General features: G+C 48.1%; 1 protein-coding gene across 9 annotated transcripts in view; it reads right to left on the bottom strand.

The window, feature by feature from the left end:
• Positions 1 to 4223: 4223 nt before the first annotated feature.
• The window catches only part of MAML3 (mastermind like transcriptional coactivator 3), a 253535-nt gene continuing 243298 nt past the window's right edge, over positions 4224 to 14460 (bottom strand). For 8 of the 9 annotated variants that reach the window (XM_084517411.1, XM_084517410.1, XM_084517413.1 and 5 more), the window contains 3 exons: positions 10851 to 11096; positions 9214 to 9301; positions 4224 to 5840 (listed from right to left, as the gene is read on the bottom strand). In XM_084517411.1, the coding sequence (XP_084373537.1) occupies positions 4849 to 5840; positions 9214 to 9301; positions 10851 to 11096 (1326 nt within the window). In that variant the 3' untranslated portion in view covers positions 4224 to 4848. The remainder of the gene's footprint in view (positions 5841 to 9213; positions 9302 to 10850; positions 11097 to 14460) is intronic. The other variant, XM_084517408.1, reaches the window with a different exon arrangement.

A 14460-nucleotide genomic window follows, 5' to 3' on the forward strand; every position in this document is an offset into this window, starting at 1 on the left:
TCCCAAAGACCCCTGCCCACAATTCTTGGAAGGCTCTACGCAGGCGCAAGGTGCCAAAAGGCTAATTAGCATAAGAAGCGAGGGAAGGCGGGGATAGGTAATGCATATGTATAGGTGCTTGTAGAATATTGATAGATTGATTGTATAAATTCAAGACTGCTTTTTGTTTTGAGTATGCACGATAGGTGGAGAGATCCCCCGTGCATCCAGCGCTGCAATAAAGAATATACCACTTAAAGGAATTTCGGCTTCGATCTTTGAATCACAATGAAAAGCAAACTGACTATGAAAACAGCTTTCTGCTAAGAGAGAGGGGGAAGTCATGGCTTAGCACCAAGGGCTTAAAGTCCGCTGATGACAAATTTAAACTGTGTAGAAGAACAGAGATGCAAAGACCATAACTGACTGTCTTGGTAGCTCCTGATAATTCAAACTACACAGGGAATGCTGAATATACTCATGCCAGCTACAGCCAGCAAGCTGAAGCCTTCCCTGCTATGCCTCTGAATACAGAATTTGACCAAAAACACTAACCATGTTTACAGCTCTGTTCAGGCAGGCCTGTACAGAGAACACAGTCTTTCTGAAAATCTGCAAGGGTTGATAACCCAAGCCCAAAATAATCGAGTGTGGGATCAGGTTCCCAATAATCTTCCACATGAAAAAAAAAGTAGACACATTGCATGTGCAGAAGCTAGCACTTCACAGTCGCTCTAACATGATTAAGGGGCATAATTTAGTACCTGTGTGTGGTAAAGGCCAAAGTAGCATTAGAAACAATAAAGGAAACAAGTAGATAGGTGTAAGACTGGGGGGCAATACAGGCTGTTGAGGGGAGAGCAGATCACAGCAGTGAACAGGCAGCTCACTGGCACTTGTGTACAGGGAAAAAGCAAAACAGGACCAGGTTCAACAACCACAGTGATCACTGGGAATGCTTCCATTTACTGTCCTCCCACGGGCAGAAAGGCAGCAAACCCTCCTGCCAGCAAGGCCTCAGACAGTGATGGGCAGCAGGAATCACTGCCACCTTAAGGAAAACCAGGACAAAGCTCCAAATCACCCAACAGGCCTGAAACACAGATTACAGGAGGCCCAGAGGTTGCTGATAGTTTCAGAAGCAGACATCTGAGCACTATTCCATTCAAAGCTTACCTGTTATAACGCCTGCCATGTTTATAGATAGCTTCCCATAACCCATCTACACCAGAAAGGAACAAGCTGTTGTCACACAGAGACAATTTCACATGCCCAAAGCCACAGGGTGAGGCCACAAGGTATCATCTAGCAGCACAAAGCTGGAGTGCAACAGGGTCAACAGGAGCCTCACCTGCTAGGAGATGCATTTAAAACAGCAAAGGTCTGACAGGAAAGAGAGAAGGGGAACCTCACCTTGAAGTCTTTACTTGGAGCCCAGCCATACACGCTGCCCAAACCAGCCGGTCTTCTGCAAGCTGCGCGTAGAGCACCCCATCTGCCGGGACCCTCCAGTAGGGTGGAAACATGGAGATACTGGTGTAGGGTCTTGAAACCCACCTCGATTTACCTTGAAGAGCTCACCTCACCTTTCCAGACTACAGCCACAAGACTCTACACCCTGCGCCCTCCCCCCAAAGTGGTTCCTTACCACATGGCGCTGGCTGAGCAAAGGCAGGAACCTGGGGAGGTTTTGAAGGAAGCCAGAGGATCCCCCATAACAATTGCCCAAGCATAGGCCTTGCCTCACCCCCACCCATGGGCTTTTATAGCACACCTCGCTGAGGTACAATGACCTCAGAGAAATGGCCTACACCTGGCTGTGCAATTAACCCCCTGGCAGCTAACTGCAGTCACCTGTGGCTGCTGCCTCCAGCACGCCCTGTGGGCACCCACCAAAACCTTCAGGGATGTAGGGGTGCCACTGAGGTGCCATAGCTCCACTGCTAGCACAGCCTTTGGGGGCCCCTTCCCTTCTCCCCAGGGCAGCCTGCAGGACCATCAGGGCCAACATAATCCCACAAACCAGCCTTATATAAGACTCAGATAACCATCTTTTATTTGTTTGTTGTTTGTTGTTTTTTTTTTAATCCTTTTTCTTTTTTTTCTTTAAAAGTGGTATGTTAACATCAGGTTTTTTCTACATTTTCAGAGCTCTGTACAGGTCTTAAAAGGAAATAAGCAATGCTTAATGTACAAAGTAAAAACAGAAAACTAGAAAAATCTGAATAAAATGGAGCAAGTTGCCATCAGGGATACAGTACAAATTAGTAATTAGACGTCATCTGAAGTGCAATACCACTGCAGTAAGGATGAGTTAAGGAATGAAATAAAAATACTCTATTTTAAACAAACAGTATATATATATATTTTTATATGTATATATTTTACAGATAGTAGACCCAGTGATATCTGTAGAATTGTAAAAACATATTTACAAATAACTTTTTTTTTTTAACATTACATATACATCAGCACCATAGTAAGAAAAAAAAAAAAAAAAAAAAAGAAAGAAACAAAACCCCAAATCTATTAAAATCTACCTCTCTAGTACTTGGTCCCAGTACGGAGTATTTGGAGGAAGCTTTACAACAATAGAGGCTCGGTGTTCACCAGCGTTCATTCACCAAAGCCTGCATCTGCCTAACGCACGGAAATGCCTGGTCAGGGCTGCGGGGTGGTGGCTGTGCGTCCCCAAACCCCTGGCCGCTGTGTGCCCAGCTCCCTGCTTGCTGCCCCTTCCTTCAGGCTCGTCCTGCTACAAGCCCACGAGGTGGTTGTGGACTGCAAATTGTGGCTGGTGCTGTCCTGCGCTGTGTTAGGGCCCGGCCCAGCTCCAGCTGAAGCTGTGGCCAGGCAAAGCCCTGTCATCTTCAGCAGGAACTGGAATGGGGCCTCGGCTGTGTTTTAAAAAGGGGTTAGATAAAAGAATGCTAACTAAAGGATTTTTAAAAAAAATCGGTGGTCAAGGCAAGCTGAACTGACAGCTCACCCTGGCCAGCTAGTCCAAGTTAAAAACACAGCTTGTCCTGTCTACAGTACAGCATTTAACCCGTGTCTGGGTAGGCCCTGCGAGGGGTCGCAGCACCGCAGGGAACGTACCCGGGTGCTGGGGTGGCCCCAGGCCCGCCTGGCCCCGCTCCTCCAAGCAATGCACAGTGATACCCCGCAGGGGAAGGGAGGACACAGAGGTGCCAGGTACTGAGCCCCTCGCTCCTGTGGCCTTCAGCATGTGTACACTGCAGATGTTCTCACCACAGAGCACATAACGTGCTCTTGGAGGCCAGCATCAGTTCCAAAACTTTTCGGGACCACTGCTACCATTTTTTAAGCACCCCCACGTACCCTGGTGGCCAGCTCCCAGCTGAAAAGATGGCAGGTTTCTGAGGACAGCTTCCCTCGCCCTCAGACCACGGCTTGGGAACCGCTGCCTTAGGCATTCAGAATGGCCGGCGTCTCTGGAAGCCGTATCACCGCTTCACTGCAGCGCTGCTCAGCGCCGGTCCACACAGTGGAGATAGGCAGTGGAGACAGTGATACATCTCTGTTGCTTAAAAGCATATTTGGGCAGACCCAGTGTTTTTAATACCTAAATCAACTATTTTACCCATTCATGAATGCTCTTTGCTGTAGTCCCTCCTTAGTTCCCATTTTTCAAATACCGCACTGAATTTTATTCCAGCAAGCCAGGGAGATTAGGCCAAGCACCTGCTTAAAACAGAAGACCAGGTAGCACATAATGTCAAATCGAGAGCCCAGACACCCCATGGTAACACTACCTGCCAATCTTGCACTTTTCAAGAGAGAAGAAACTCATTTCTGCCTGCCAGGCCCTCCCTGTACGTTCCCTCCTTCCTGGCTTCTCCTCTGCTCCCTGCCCCTTTGTGGTGTTTGTTGCTCACCTGAGAAAAAGTGCAGTGAGCTTACCTTGTTTTACACTGAAGGACAGGAGGGGAACATATGAAAACATATGGGAGAGGGAGGAGAGACAGGGACCTGCTTAAGACCTTCGCTGGTACCTTGTAGCCCTTTAACACCACTCAGCTGCTGCTCTGCTCTCCCAGGCAGCAGGTACAGATATAGCAGATACAGCAGAGCAAAGTGCTCTGACAGGGATGTGCTACTGCAAGTCCCAAGGGGACCACATAGCTCGTTACGTTAACCCACCCACCGAAGCCATCTCCAGCCTGTGATCAAACTGTCCTCACTCTACTGCCAAGTTTATGTTCTGCTACACCTCTATTGGATTTTTATCGCTCTGCAGTGAAAATGGTGACCTCTCTGTGACTGTTTCAGTCTGTCACCTGTGTGCTGCATGTCCTCTCTGACAGCCCAGAGCCCGTCCGTGGCTCTCTGAGGCCTTTTATACCCAGCGCTAAGCCCGTTTCTGACCGGGGCCTGTGCAATTGCCTGTGGGCTTCTTTAGGTTTTGCTCCTGGCCGCTTTCAACTGCTACTCTGAAAGTTGCGGCCTTTACAGCTACATGAGGTGGGAGATACTGGGACCACCCCACACCATTGTGCAATGAAGCCTCACTTCAGTTGGGAAAGACCAAGTTTTCCCTACCCGAGGCATCCGCTGGCTTTTCCAGTTTCCCCATCCTGCCCCACACCCGTGCAGCGGGTGCTGCCGTGCAACGGAGATTGCTTGTGGAAGTCTTGTGATACCGATGTTTCCATCGTCACCTGAATCTTCCAACGTTGGCTACAGATCAGCTCGGTTTGCACGATTAAACACAAAAGAAAACAAACAAAATAACCCCAAACCAAACCAATTCAAACAAAAAAACCAACAATCCAAGGATGGGGAGCACATCCAACTCTGTTTTTTTTCCAAACGTAACAACCAAAGCTCCAGACTATACAAGCCCACTCACTGGGGGTTTCCGAACAACTCATCAAGTTCTTGTATCCACTCATCCCCTGGTCCGCTCTTAATGATAGAGTCCACGAGGTCTGCACCCTCTGCTAAACTGGAGAAGGACCCCCCTGCTCCTTCATTACTGTAATTGTAAGAGATGTCCTGAGTGGGATTCCTCTCGTAGGCCTGGCCTTGGCCGCTCTGAGCAAAGTTACCACCTGGCAATTGCTGCGTCGGAGGCTGACTAAAACCAGACATCGTGGGGACCCCTTGGCTTATTGCAGGCATTACCATTGGCCTGGCCTGGCCGGCTCCTTGTTGCCCTGGTAGTGGTTGCAGCAGCTGTCTCCCCATCGCAGGGTTCAGGGCTCTCACTGTCCCACTCGAGTCCACAACTGTCTGGTTAAGTCCCTGCGGGAAATGCTGCTTGGACAGCCTTGGCTGCCCGGGCTGCATCGGGTACGTTGTGCCATTATTGAAAGGCCCGATTTCGCTGCTAGTCCTTCCAGGTATGCCTTGCAAGCCTCGCTGCTGCCAGTTTTGTGTTCCTTGTGGGACAGTCCCCATCAGGTTTTGAAGTCGTGGTGCCTGTGGCCTGGGTAAGACCTGGCCCACCGGTCCTTTCATCTGCTGCTGATGCTGGGGAAGAGCAGAGTTTACCAGCATGTTCTGACCAAAATTGCTGACCATTCCCACCGCTTGTCCGGAGGCAGGCTGCCTTGTTCCCTGGCCTGCGTTATGTGCCATGTTCATGCCACTTTGGTTTGGGTGCTGCAACATTTGGCTCATCCCTGTGCTCATACTGTACATTCCTGGCTGGCTGGAAGAGGCGTTGCTGTAGGGAGCCATGCTCATGTCTGACTGGCCTGCTGTGGTGGGCAGCGTGCTCGGGTTCTGGGAAGGACCCATCGCCATCATGCTCGCATTCTGGGCCATCATTCGGGATGTCCTCATGCTCTGGAGTGCTGCTTGGTTTCTCACAGCTGCTATATCTTGGGGAGAACCTACACCAAAAAGGCAGCAAGGTTAAGAAAGAACCACAATCCTGTAAAACTTACACAAATCAACACGCCTTTGCATAAGAGAGAATCCGTGGGAGCCTCCTGCATCACAGAAGGATTTCAGGTTGCTGTGCTTTTGGAGTGGATATTGTTTCATGTGAAGTTTAGCAGAGAACTAGGTTAACTGTCCTTGGGAGACACACTTGCTGCCTATTGTTAGCTGCATTTTGGAGATTATGCGTCCTCCACATCACTGTGGCTACAGCCTCAGTGCTGACCCACCAAGCCCCTTCTTGGAAGTGAGAGGTAACACAGCTTGAGTGCTACCCTAAACAGGAATCACTGATGGTGTCATGCATTCAGTGTGTTAGGTGGGACACTGCTCAGCAGAGTACTGTCAATACAGACGGGCAGCCTAATTTCCCGTAAGGCCGGCAAGGTCAAAAGGCCAATGATTTACTCACTGAGTAATTCTCAGTTATGACTGTTTTGGGATTCGTATCCGAAGGGATTCATGGCTTTGAATTCTAGAAGCATCAAGGCAACGTGATTCCATATCTGGTATATGATTATAGCCATGGTTGCTCTCCTGATAATACGCTGCTCAGGTACTTACGCTATAAAGACACTGGTGCTGAAGGGGTAAAATAGGCCTGTCTTTCTGTTACCTGTCACCAAAAATTTATTTTTTATTTTTTGAGTGACCTAGAAGTAGAAGTTCCCTTTCAAAAGTAAATATGAGTCTTTCTTTTTTTTTTTTTTTGGTGTTTTTCTTTTCCTCTGGGTGAGTGACAACAGGCACACTCCTCTGTGCAAAAATTAGTCCCTAAGACTTTGGAAAGTTGCATGCACACTGTCATTTGGTAGCACTCAATCTTCTTCAGATAAACCTAAATCAGCTTCTACTGAGCAAATGCAAAACCTTCCATTTGAATTCAACGGAAGCAAAAGAGCTGAACTTCAGTTAACTGTTTGAAGCTCTCTTTTAAATATATCCATTGTCTTTCAAAAGTAAGCCTTGAAAATGGAAATGTCAGACTCAGAAGGCCAATCAATTTTTTAATAGCTCAGGAGGCATAAATGAATGGATTTTCTATATCATTGTTACTGATTAAATCTTTGGAAAGAAGAAAAATTGTTTTTTGTGGACATTTAAAGCAGGGAGAGTGTATTAGTGAATCGATATTATAAGCACATTTTAGTCCACCTTCAGCCAGTGATGGGAAACCAGAAAATCCTAACCTTGTTAAATTCCACACCATGGCAGATAACTGAACTATGCTTGTGTCTTCCTTTGAGGGGTGAGGGAAGCTATCGATTTCTGGGAAGCCAATATGCTTCTGTATTTACTACCTTTATTTAAAAACAATTACCGGAGCTCTGATGATGCCATGGGTTCATTGTGGTTTTGAGTCAATACCATACCAAACTAAATAAAATACTCTGCAGGTATACTCCAACAGCACGACGCACGCAATTACTCCCGGCTCAAATATTAGTACATGCAAAACGTAGACGTTAAAAAGTTGCTGCAAGAGTCAGAAACTGTATGAAAAATCAGGATGCTCTTAAATCAGCCCTAGCTGCTGTAGCAGACAACATACCTGAATGTCTGTGGAGAGCAGAGGATACTAGGCCCTGCTATTTAAGCTGGCTGGGTTACCATGAGAAATGGGTACAAAGAAAGGAAGTGTCATTCCCATAGTTTCACACACATCATGCAGTGGATGGCTACACCTCCTTTTTCTTGCAGCAGGACAAGCTTCTGGAGGATGTTGTTAGCTCAACTCTCCAACATATAGACAAACAAACCTTTTTTTAGCATGAAGAGAGTCCATCTTGATCTCACTTGCACAGGGCAAATGTGTTGGCAGCTTTTATTTTATGTATGTTGCAGGTAAGCTGGTTTTTTAGTGATTGGCACTGGGGTCCCCTTGATCTTATATATATTTTTTAATTTAGATCATCTCCTTCCTCCAAGGTTAGAAGATGTCTTTTTTTACAGTGATTCCATCAAGTGCTGAAGTGTACAGATAATGGTAAAAACGTATTTAATGTCTCTCTAGCTACTTTTGAATTGAAATTGGCATTGAAAACCTCCAAGGGACTCACTACCAGCAGGTGGTTCACGTTATACTACTGTGCTCTGCGTAAGAGGCAGGAGTTCAGACAAGAAGCAGTTAAAAGAGAGATGTAACAGATTTTAAGATGTTGGGCCACCTTCTGGTCTCACTCACACATAACCTACTGCACTGGATTGCGTTCCCGTGACTAAACAGAAAAAATGGTGAAATATTTGTATTTAAATGAGTTCATTTATGAAAATGAATTCCTTGCTCTGTCACACATTAGCCTGAACTCTCTTCTGCATTTCTTTTAAATAATACATATGAAGGCAAGGTTTCAAAGAAGCATTAGTATAGAAAGATGTTACATATGCTTCTCAAATAATGCATGACTGTGCACACACATACACTTTGATTTTGCAAATTAATTATTGGGGAAAAAAAATCATTTCATATAGAATTTATGCTGCCAAAGACAAGAATCAGAAGGCAATTAGAAAGAGCCACCCTGTTATATATCAGCAGAGGATTTGGCTGCCTGTTCACTTCCTGAACACTAGAACTGCAATATGCTTGCCTCTCTTGTTTTCTGTTGCAGTTAAGTGAAACTGTCATGAATACACAGCACTGAACATGTTACTTCCACGTTTATTTAGAATCCATGGTCAGTGAAGACATTCAGCTGATGTTTTGCACTTAAGAAGCTCAGAATTAACGTTTTTTTTTCCTAAACCAAAATGATTGTCCATGCATTCTTCAATTACTTATGAGCACACTGAAATAATACTTGCTTTTTTGTGTTCATTACAAAAATCTCCATTTTCATCTCAGATATTTCTCTATATTTTCCACACCTGGCATTTATCAGACATTTCTTTTGGTCATTCTCTAGATAAGGATGACCTCTCTGAAAGTCCCTGCTCATCAAATTAAACAAAGTGGGAAATGAAGAGGAGTAAAACCAGGATACAGGGAGAGACAATAGCTGAAAAAAATGTAGGATGAGTGAAGTCAAACAAGATGAATCCTTAGAACACAGGAATCAAGGAGACAAAACTGATGTCAAATGAAAAATGCAGCTTTTGCTGAGTGGAGCAGAAAGGAAATTAGAAACATAACTAAATATTCAAAACTGGTCATTTCCCTTTTGTAAAATATGCAGTATGCGCAAGTGTGCAACAGCCTGCCTTGCTGTTCTGGCACACTGCTTAACAAAACACAAAATGTCCTCACAAAACACAAGAACTTTCAAATGCCCGCTGCAGGGACATACTTTGTCTCCAATCTAGGAAAAAGAGCATGACTTTTACCTTGGAACTGATTGACCTGTTGCACTGGATACGGGCTCCGCTGTTGCTGCAGGTGCTGCCGAGGCAAATGTGACTGCTGCTGCAACTGCTGAAAATGAAGGAGGGAAAGAAAGCAGAAGAGAAAAAGATGATTAATTAATTAGAGAGCTGGAAAGGGGCTGGTGACAAGAGTACGGCAGCAGAACTGCAGTGTTTCTTGTCTAGCAAGCTGTTCTGGAGACAAGCAGAGTCAACTGAAGAGTGCTCCTGAGAGTACTTGGGCTACTCAGCACATGGACTCCTTCTGGTTCAGAAAGGAATAAGCACTGAGGCTAACATCAACTCTCCTTGCTTACAAGCACTTCATCTTGACCTCTAAAGTGCAAACGGGACTGTCTTCACACTGCAAAGAGAGGGAGGGATATGAGATATCTGCGTTCACCTAGGTCTAAGTGCAGCTGTATCCACGCACCCCTTCCTTTCCTGAGCCCTGACAAGGTCTGGATGTATTTATTCCTGGTAGCAGACTGCAGCCCACCTGCACTCAGCTGCAAGCAATACTGCATCCTCATCTGAGAACCGTGTCCTACGACCATTACCTAGCCAAACCAGAAATGGCTACTAAGGCACATTTCTTCTTGTATTTCAGTGAATGATATCTGGGGAGCAGGCAATTGCAAAATGCCTCCATCGCTTGATCCAGACCACACTGGTCCTTCTGTGGTTATTTTCTATGAATACTCATGCATCTAAAACAGAATTGAGGGCTATTTAAAAAAGAAAAACAAGCTTTCAGAGCTTTCAAAGCCTAGAGTATACTTGACTAAGCAGTTACTAGAATGGGGTATCTTTTCACTTCATCTAAAGCTGTACAAATGCTTTGTTCAAAACCAAAGCTGAGTAACAAAGGTAAGGGAATGGCAAAGACGGGAAAGAAGCAAGTACTAATCCCCGTGTTCGTAAACATGTGCTACAAATGATCAAAAAGATAAAGGAAACCTCATTGGGCACACACCTAAAAGCCAAGAGCTTAAGGACTGACTTTTAGACTTGTCTTCTCAGTGACTGGCTCCCAGGTGTATGCACTTGAATGGGCCTGATGCATGTGTGGGGATCATTACTGCATCCTCACAATGCATTTGTTCACCCCTGGACCAATTCATGCATCTTCTACCTGAGTATTTCTAGGAGCATCCTTCCTGTTCACTGGGGGAGAATTCTTCTCTTTCTCATACGGACCATGCAACAAGGGGAAGGCTATCAGTACTCCTACGGCTATACAACACGTGCAAGTTCTAACTCCAGTTAAAGCAGAGCCTGATTACAGGGGAGAGCAGCAGCAACTCTCACTGTACCAGTCTGCTTCTGCCAGACTAAACACATCATGAGATAGCAGGTTAAGAGCTAACTTTCCCAGTGTCTAAAACCCCATGCAATTGCCATGTCCACAGCTAGGAAAAGGCGTAGTATTTGCCAAGGTCATGGCAGGACTGAGGCAGATGCCTCTTCTTTGATAACCACTGCTGAAAAAAACATGATGTAAGCCACAGAGAGAGCATTACTGACTGTAAAAGGAAGGGCTGGTGTTGTACTGCCTGTATCACCCATGCTGCCATACCAGCACGTGCTGCAGAGCTCGAGACAAACAGACGTTGTACCTGCTCTGCTAGGATTTGCTGCTGCTGCTGCTGCCTCTGCTCTCGGAGAAACTGTTGTTTCTGCTGCTCCATCACATGGAGCTGGGCTCTCTGCTCAATCAGCATCTGCTTCATGATGGCTGCTTGCGGTTGGTTTCCCAGGAAGGGACCCCCGGAGCTCGTGCCTGTGACCACGCTGCTGGAGCCCGGTGGGACGGAAGGCTGCATAGGTGCTGTGGTCCGAGACAATCCCACTTGGTGCTGCTCCTGCACAAACAGAGAGAGAGAGCCTCGTTACTGAGGGCGCTCGCGGGCTGGGGAAATCACGGTTGGTTAACAATATGCCTCGAGTCTGTGGGCGAGGACTGGAGCTGGAAGAAAGTAAGAGTCCTTGCTTGTGCCACCCGCTGTCTGCTGCAGGTGGCAGGTTCCTCGGCTCTCACATCGTAACCTGGAGTTCAGAGGCCCCCCAGATAAAGCAAGAGCACTTGACAATTCGCTAATAATAGGATACCAGAATTGGGCACTAGGTTTATTATCACTCAGGCTAAGTAACCTGAGAGAGATGTTTTTCCAAGGTTTTCCTCTGTCATCATGGGGATAATAAACCTCGTTTCTCTCCCTTCCCACTTCCTTCCCTTTCCCCACACCAGCATTATCACGCAGGCCTCTGGGTTCAGGAGCTGAGGCTGTAGGCACACACAGTGGACAGCCCTAATTCCCCCTATATTGCACCAGAAGCTCAGGATTTATGCACACAACGTCTTTATTTATGATTTTCACCCCACAGCTAAGGACCAAAAGCTCGTCACTGGAAGGACACGAGCATCTGTGATGCCACAGGTACCTTCTCCTACCCCCCCTGCTTTCTCTTTGTGCTCCCAGCTGCCTCTTAGTGCTGGGAAAAGAAAAAGAGAAGGGAGCAAGGATGCCAGAGTCTCTGTGGAAGCCCTCTCCTTCCGACCTTCCTCCCCCAGCCCGCGTTTCCCCCGTATCTCCCCATGCTGCTGCCCGGCTCGGCACAGCTCAGATCGGATCGGCACCAGGGGACGCTGCCAGACCGGGGCAGCACGGCTCGGCTCAGCTCGGGGTCACAAAGGTCAGGTTTTCAAGGACCCTTTTGAGGTAATAACAAGAAAATACAATTTGTCCACATCTCTACTTTGCACCGGTAGTTCCTGAAGGGCTCCCTGCTGAGAGGCAGCTCTCCGGTACTTGGCTGCTTTCCCTTCCCAATGTACACATCCCCCCGGTCTGAAAGTTTCCTCCCCACCCCAACAGCCTTCCCACATCCCCCCCTTTCCTTCCTCACACCACATTTTGTGGGCTCGTGGCCTGACGCTCCCCTCGCTGCCCTCACCCTGCCACCGTCCCCGTCCCGCGGGGCCCGGGGGGACGCGCAGCACCCTTCTGAGGATCCCTCCCACCCCGTCCCCCCCGGCTCCCGATGAAGTCATCAGGCCGGGGATTGCATAAGGCTGCACAGGGCTATCTCGTGTGATACTGGGAGGCCAGCCAACTGCTTCCATTTATAGGCAGCAGCGAGGCCGCGCTGCCAAGTCACGGAGCCTTTGCTGCAGCTACTGCAAGGGAAAGGAACCGGGGGGGGGAACGGGAGCCGGAGGTGGCACCCGCAGGGGCTCCCTCAACCCTCTGTGCGCAGCTGCTGCCAGGGCTGCAGCCCCAAACCCGGCTGAATCTTCCTCAAAAGAGCCTTGCTGCAGGACTTGTGTCCTGGCTCGCTGCGTGCGCACGCGGAAGCAGCGCAGGCACGAACCCGTCCCGCGGTGCCGCTGCAGCTCGGTCCCGCAGGGCGTTACGCTGCAAGCTGCGGGGTCGGGAAGGGAAGAAAGCCCCGAAGGAAGCCCCGCCAGCTGACACGAACCCGTGCGGCAGCTGGAGGAAACACGAAGATTAGCACGGGGGTGTCGCTTCCAGAGCGGTGCGCTCAGCCGTTCCTGGGTACAGGAGTTTGGCGATTCACAGCAAAAGCTTCCTGTTTCCAGCTTTAATAACAGATCTAAGGCCAGGCGTTCTTCATCAAGCCAGAACACCACCCTCCCGCCCGGAATATTTCTGTTCCTTTCCATTTTTTTTGGCCAAAGCTCTTCCCAAACAATGATGAAAGGCCCTGCTGACATCACCGGGAGCAGCCCTGGGTTGTGTGTCCCGAAAACAGGAGCGCAGCCCGGGCAGAAAGCCCCTGCCAGCAGGAAAATGCTCCCTGGTGTCCGGGAGCAGAGCTCCTCACCTGCTGCTGTGTGGCAGCTGTACCTGGATCCAAACCCAGCAGGACCCCCGTGCTCCCCACAGTCTTGGCGACCCCCTTCCAATGCAGCCCAGGGACAGGATCGAGTGCTCTGCAACTGGGAGTAAGACCGGATTTAGGAAGAGTCAAGCTTCCATTCATGGAGCCAAGAAAGAGGCAGAATTTCCAAATGGTCTGCGTGACAGGTCTGGGCAGGTTTTCATAGCTGTAGAGCACCCAGTAAGGCAAACTTCTGTAGGGACCTAGCTGCTTCATCAGTGCCTCTGCCCACATTATTTCTAAGTATCTACTGCATTGAGGGGTCCTCCTCGGAGTTCAGGGTGGTGTGTGTGTACAGTGACTTCAAAAAGAGGATAAAGGGGAAGGAAAAAAGATATTTTCCTCTTTGTCTCAAATCTTACACGTGCCTCCTCCTTATCATTCAGCGATTTGTTCCCTCTGCATGACGTCCATTCTCCCAACCACAGCTGAAAGCAGTCACACCATTTTCTGCCAGGACCAGCAAAAGGACCACCAGACGATGCCCTCCAGCCCTCAGATGTTGTCAGCTCACACCACTTCTGCTGGAGGCCCAGGGATCAGAGCAGGACCCCAAGGACCAGAAACCATCAGGGGTGGGTATGCCACCTCGAGGGACAAGGTGTTTTCCAAAAAACCAAGGATTTTAAAGCGGCATCTTAACGTGCAAAACAGACAGTCAAACATGAGCTCGCTGTGCTGTTCTGTGGTATGATGTGAAATAATGCAACCCCTGAATATACAGAGAACAGAAGAGCAAACAGAAGCCAGGAGGTGGCTTATCCTGCATACTGCATTAGAAGAACGATGCTAGAAAAAATGTGTACAGTCAGGCACCTACATTTTAGAGCCAGAGCAGAAAAAGAAGACACAAAAATGATTTGAGGCAGAAAGCGTCTTCCAGTGAGAGACTTAAAGAGCTCAATCATTTAGCTTACCTCAAAGAAAGCTGAGAGACGCTTTGACCATGGCATATAAAAATACCTTCACGAGGGAAGAAATCCTTTAAAGAGCTCTTTTATCTAGTGAAGAAGGCAAAACCAGATACAAGGGCTGGAAGCCAAAGACAGATTCAAATCAGAAAGAAGAATCACATTTTTACGCCGTGATTTCATTACCCACCAGAAATGGCAGATCTCCACTTTCTGATGTCTTCAGAGACGACAGCCTTTCTGGATAAACGCAACTTAGTGGTGCAGCCGACCGGCCTGTGATGTACGAGACAGCGCAGCGCTGCCTGCCCTCACCTCTGCGCAGCTCCGAGCTGCTGCTCCCTGGCACCAGAGGCAGCTGGCACTGCTGCACCGCGCTGCTGCCTCTCTGGCAGTCACTGCCCCTTCCTCG

This window comes from Aythya ferina, assembly GCF_964211825.1.
Source record: "Aythya ferina genome assembly, chromosome: 4".
NCBI lineage: Eukaryota > Metazoa > Chordata > Aves > Anseriformes > Anatidae > Aythya > Aythya ferina.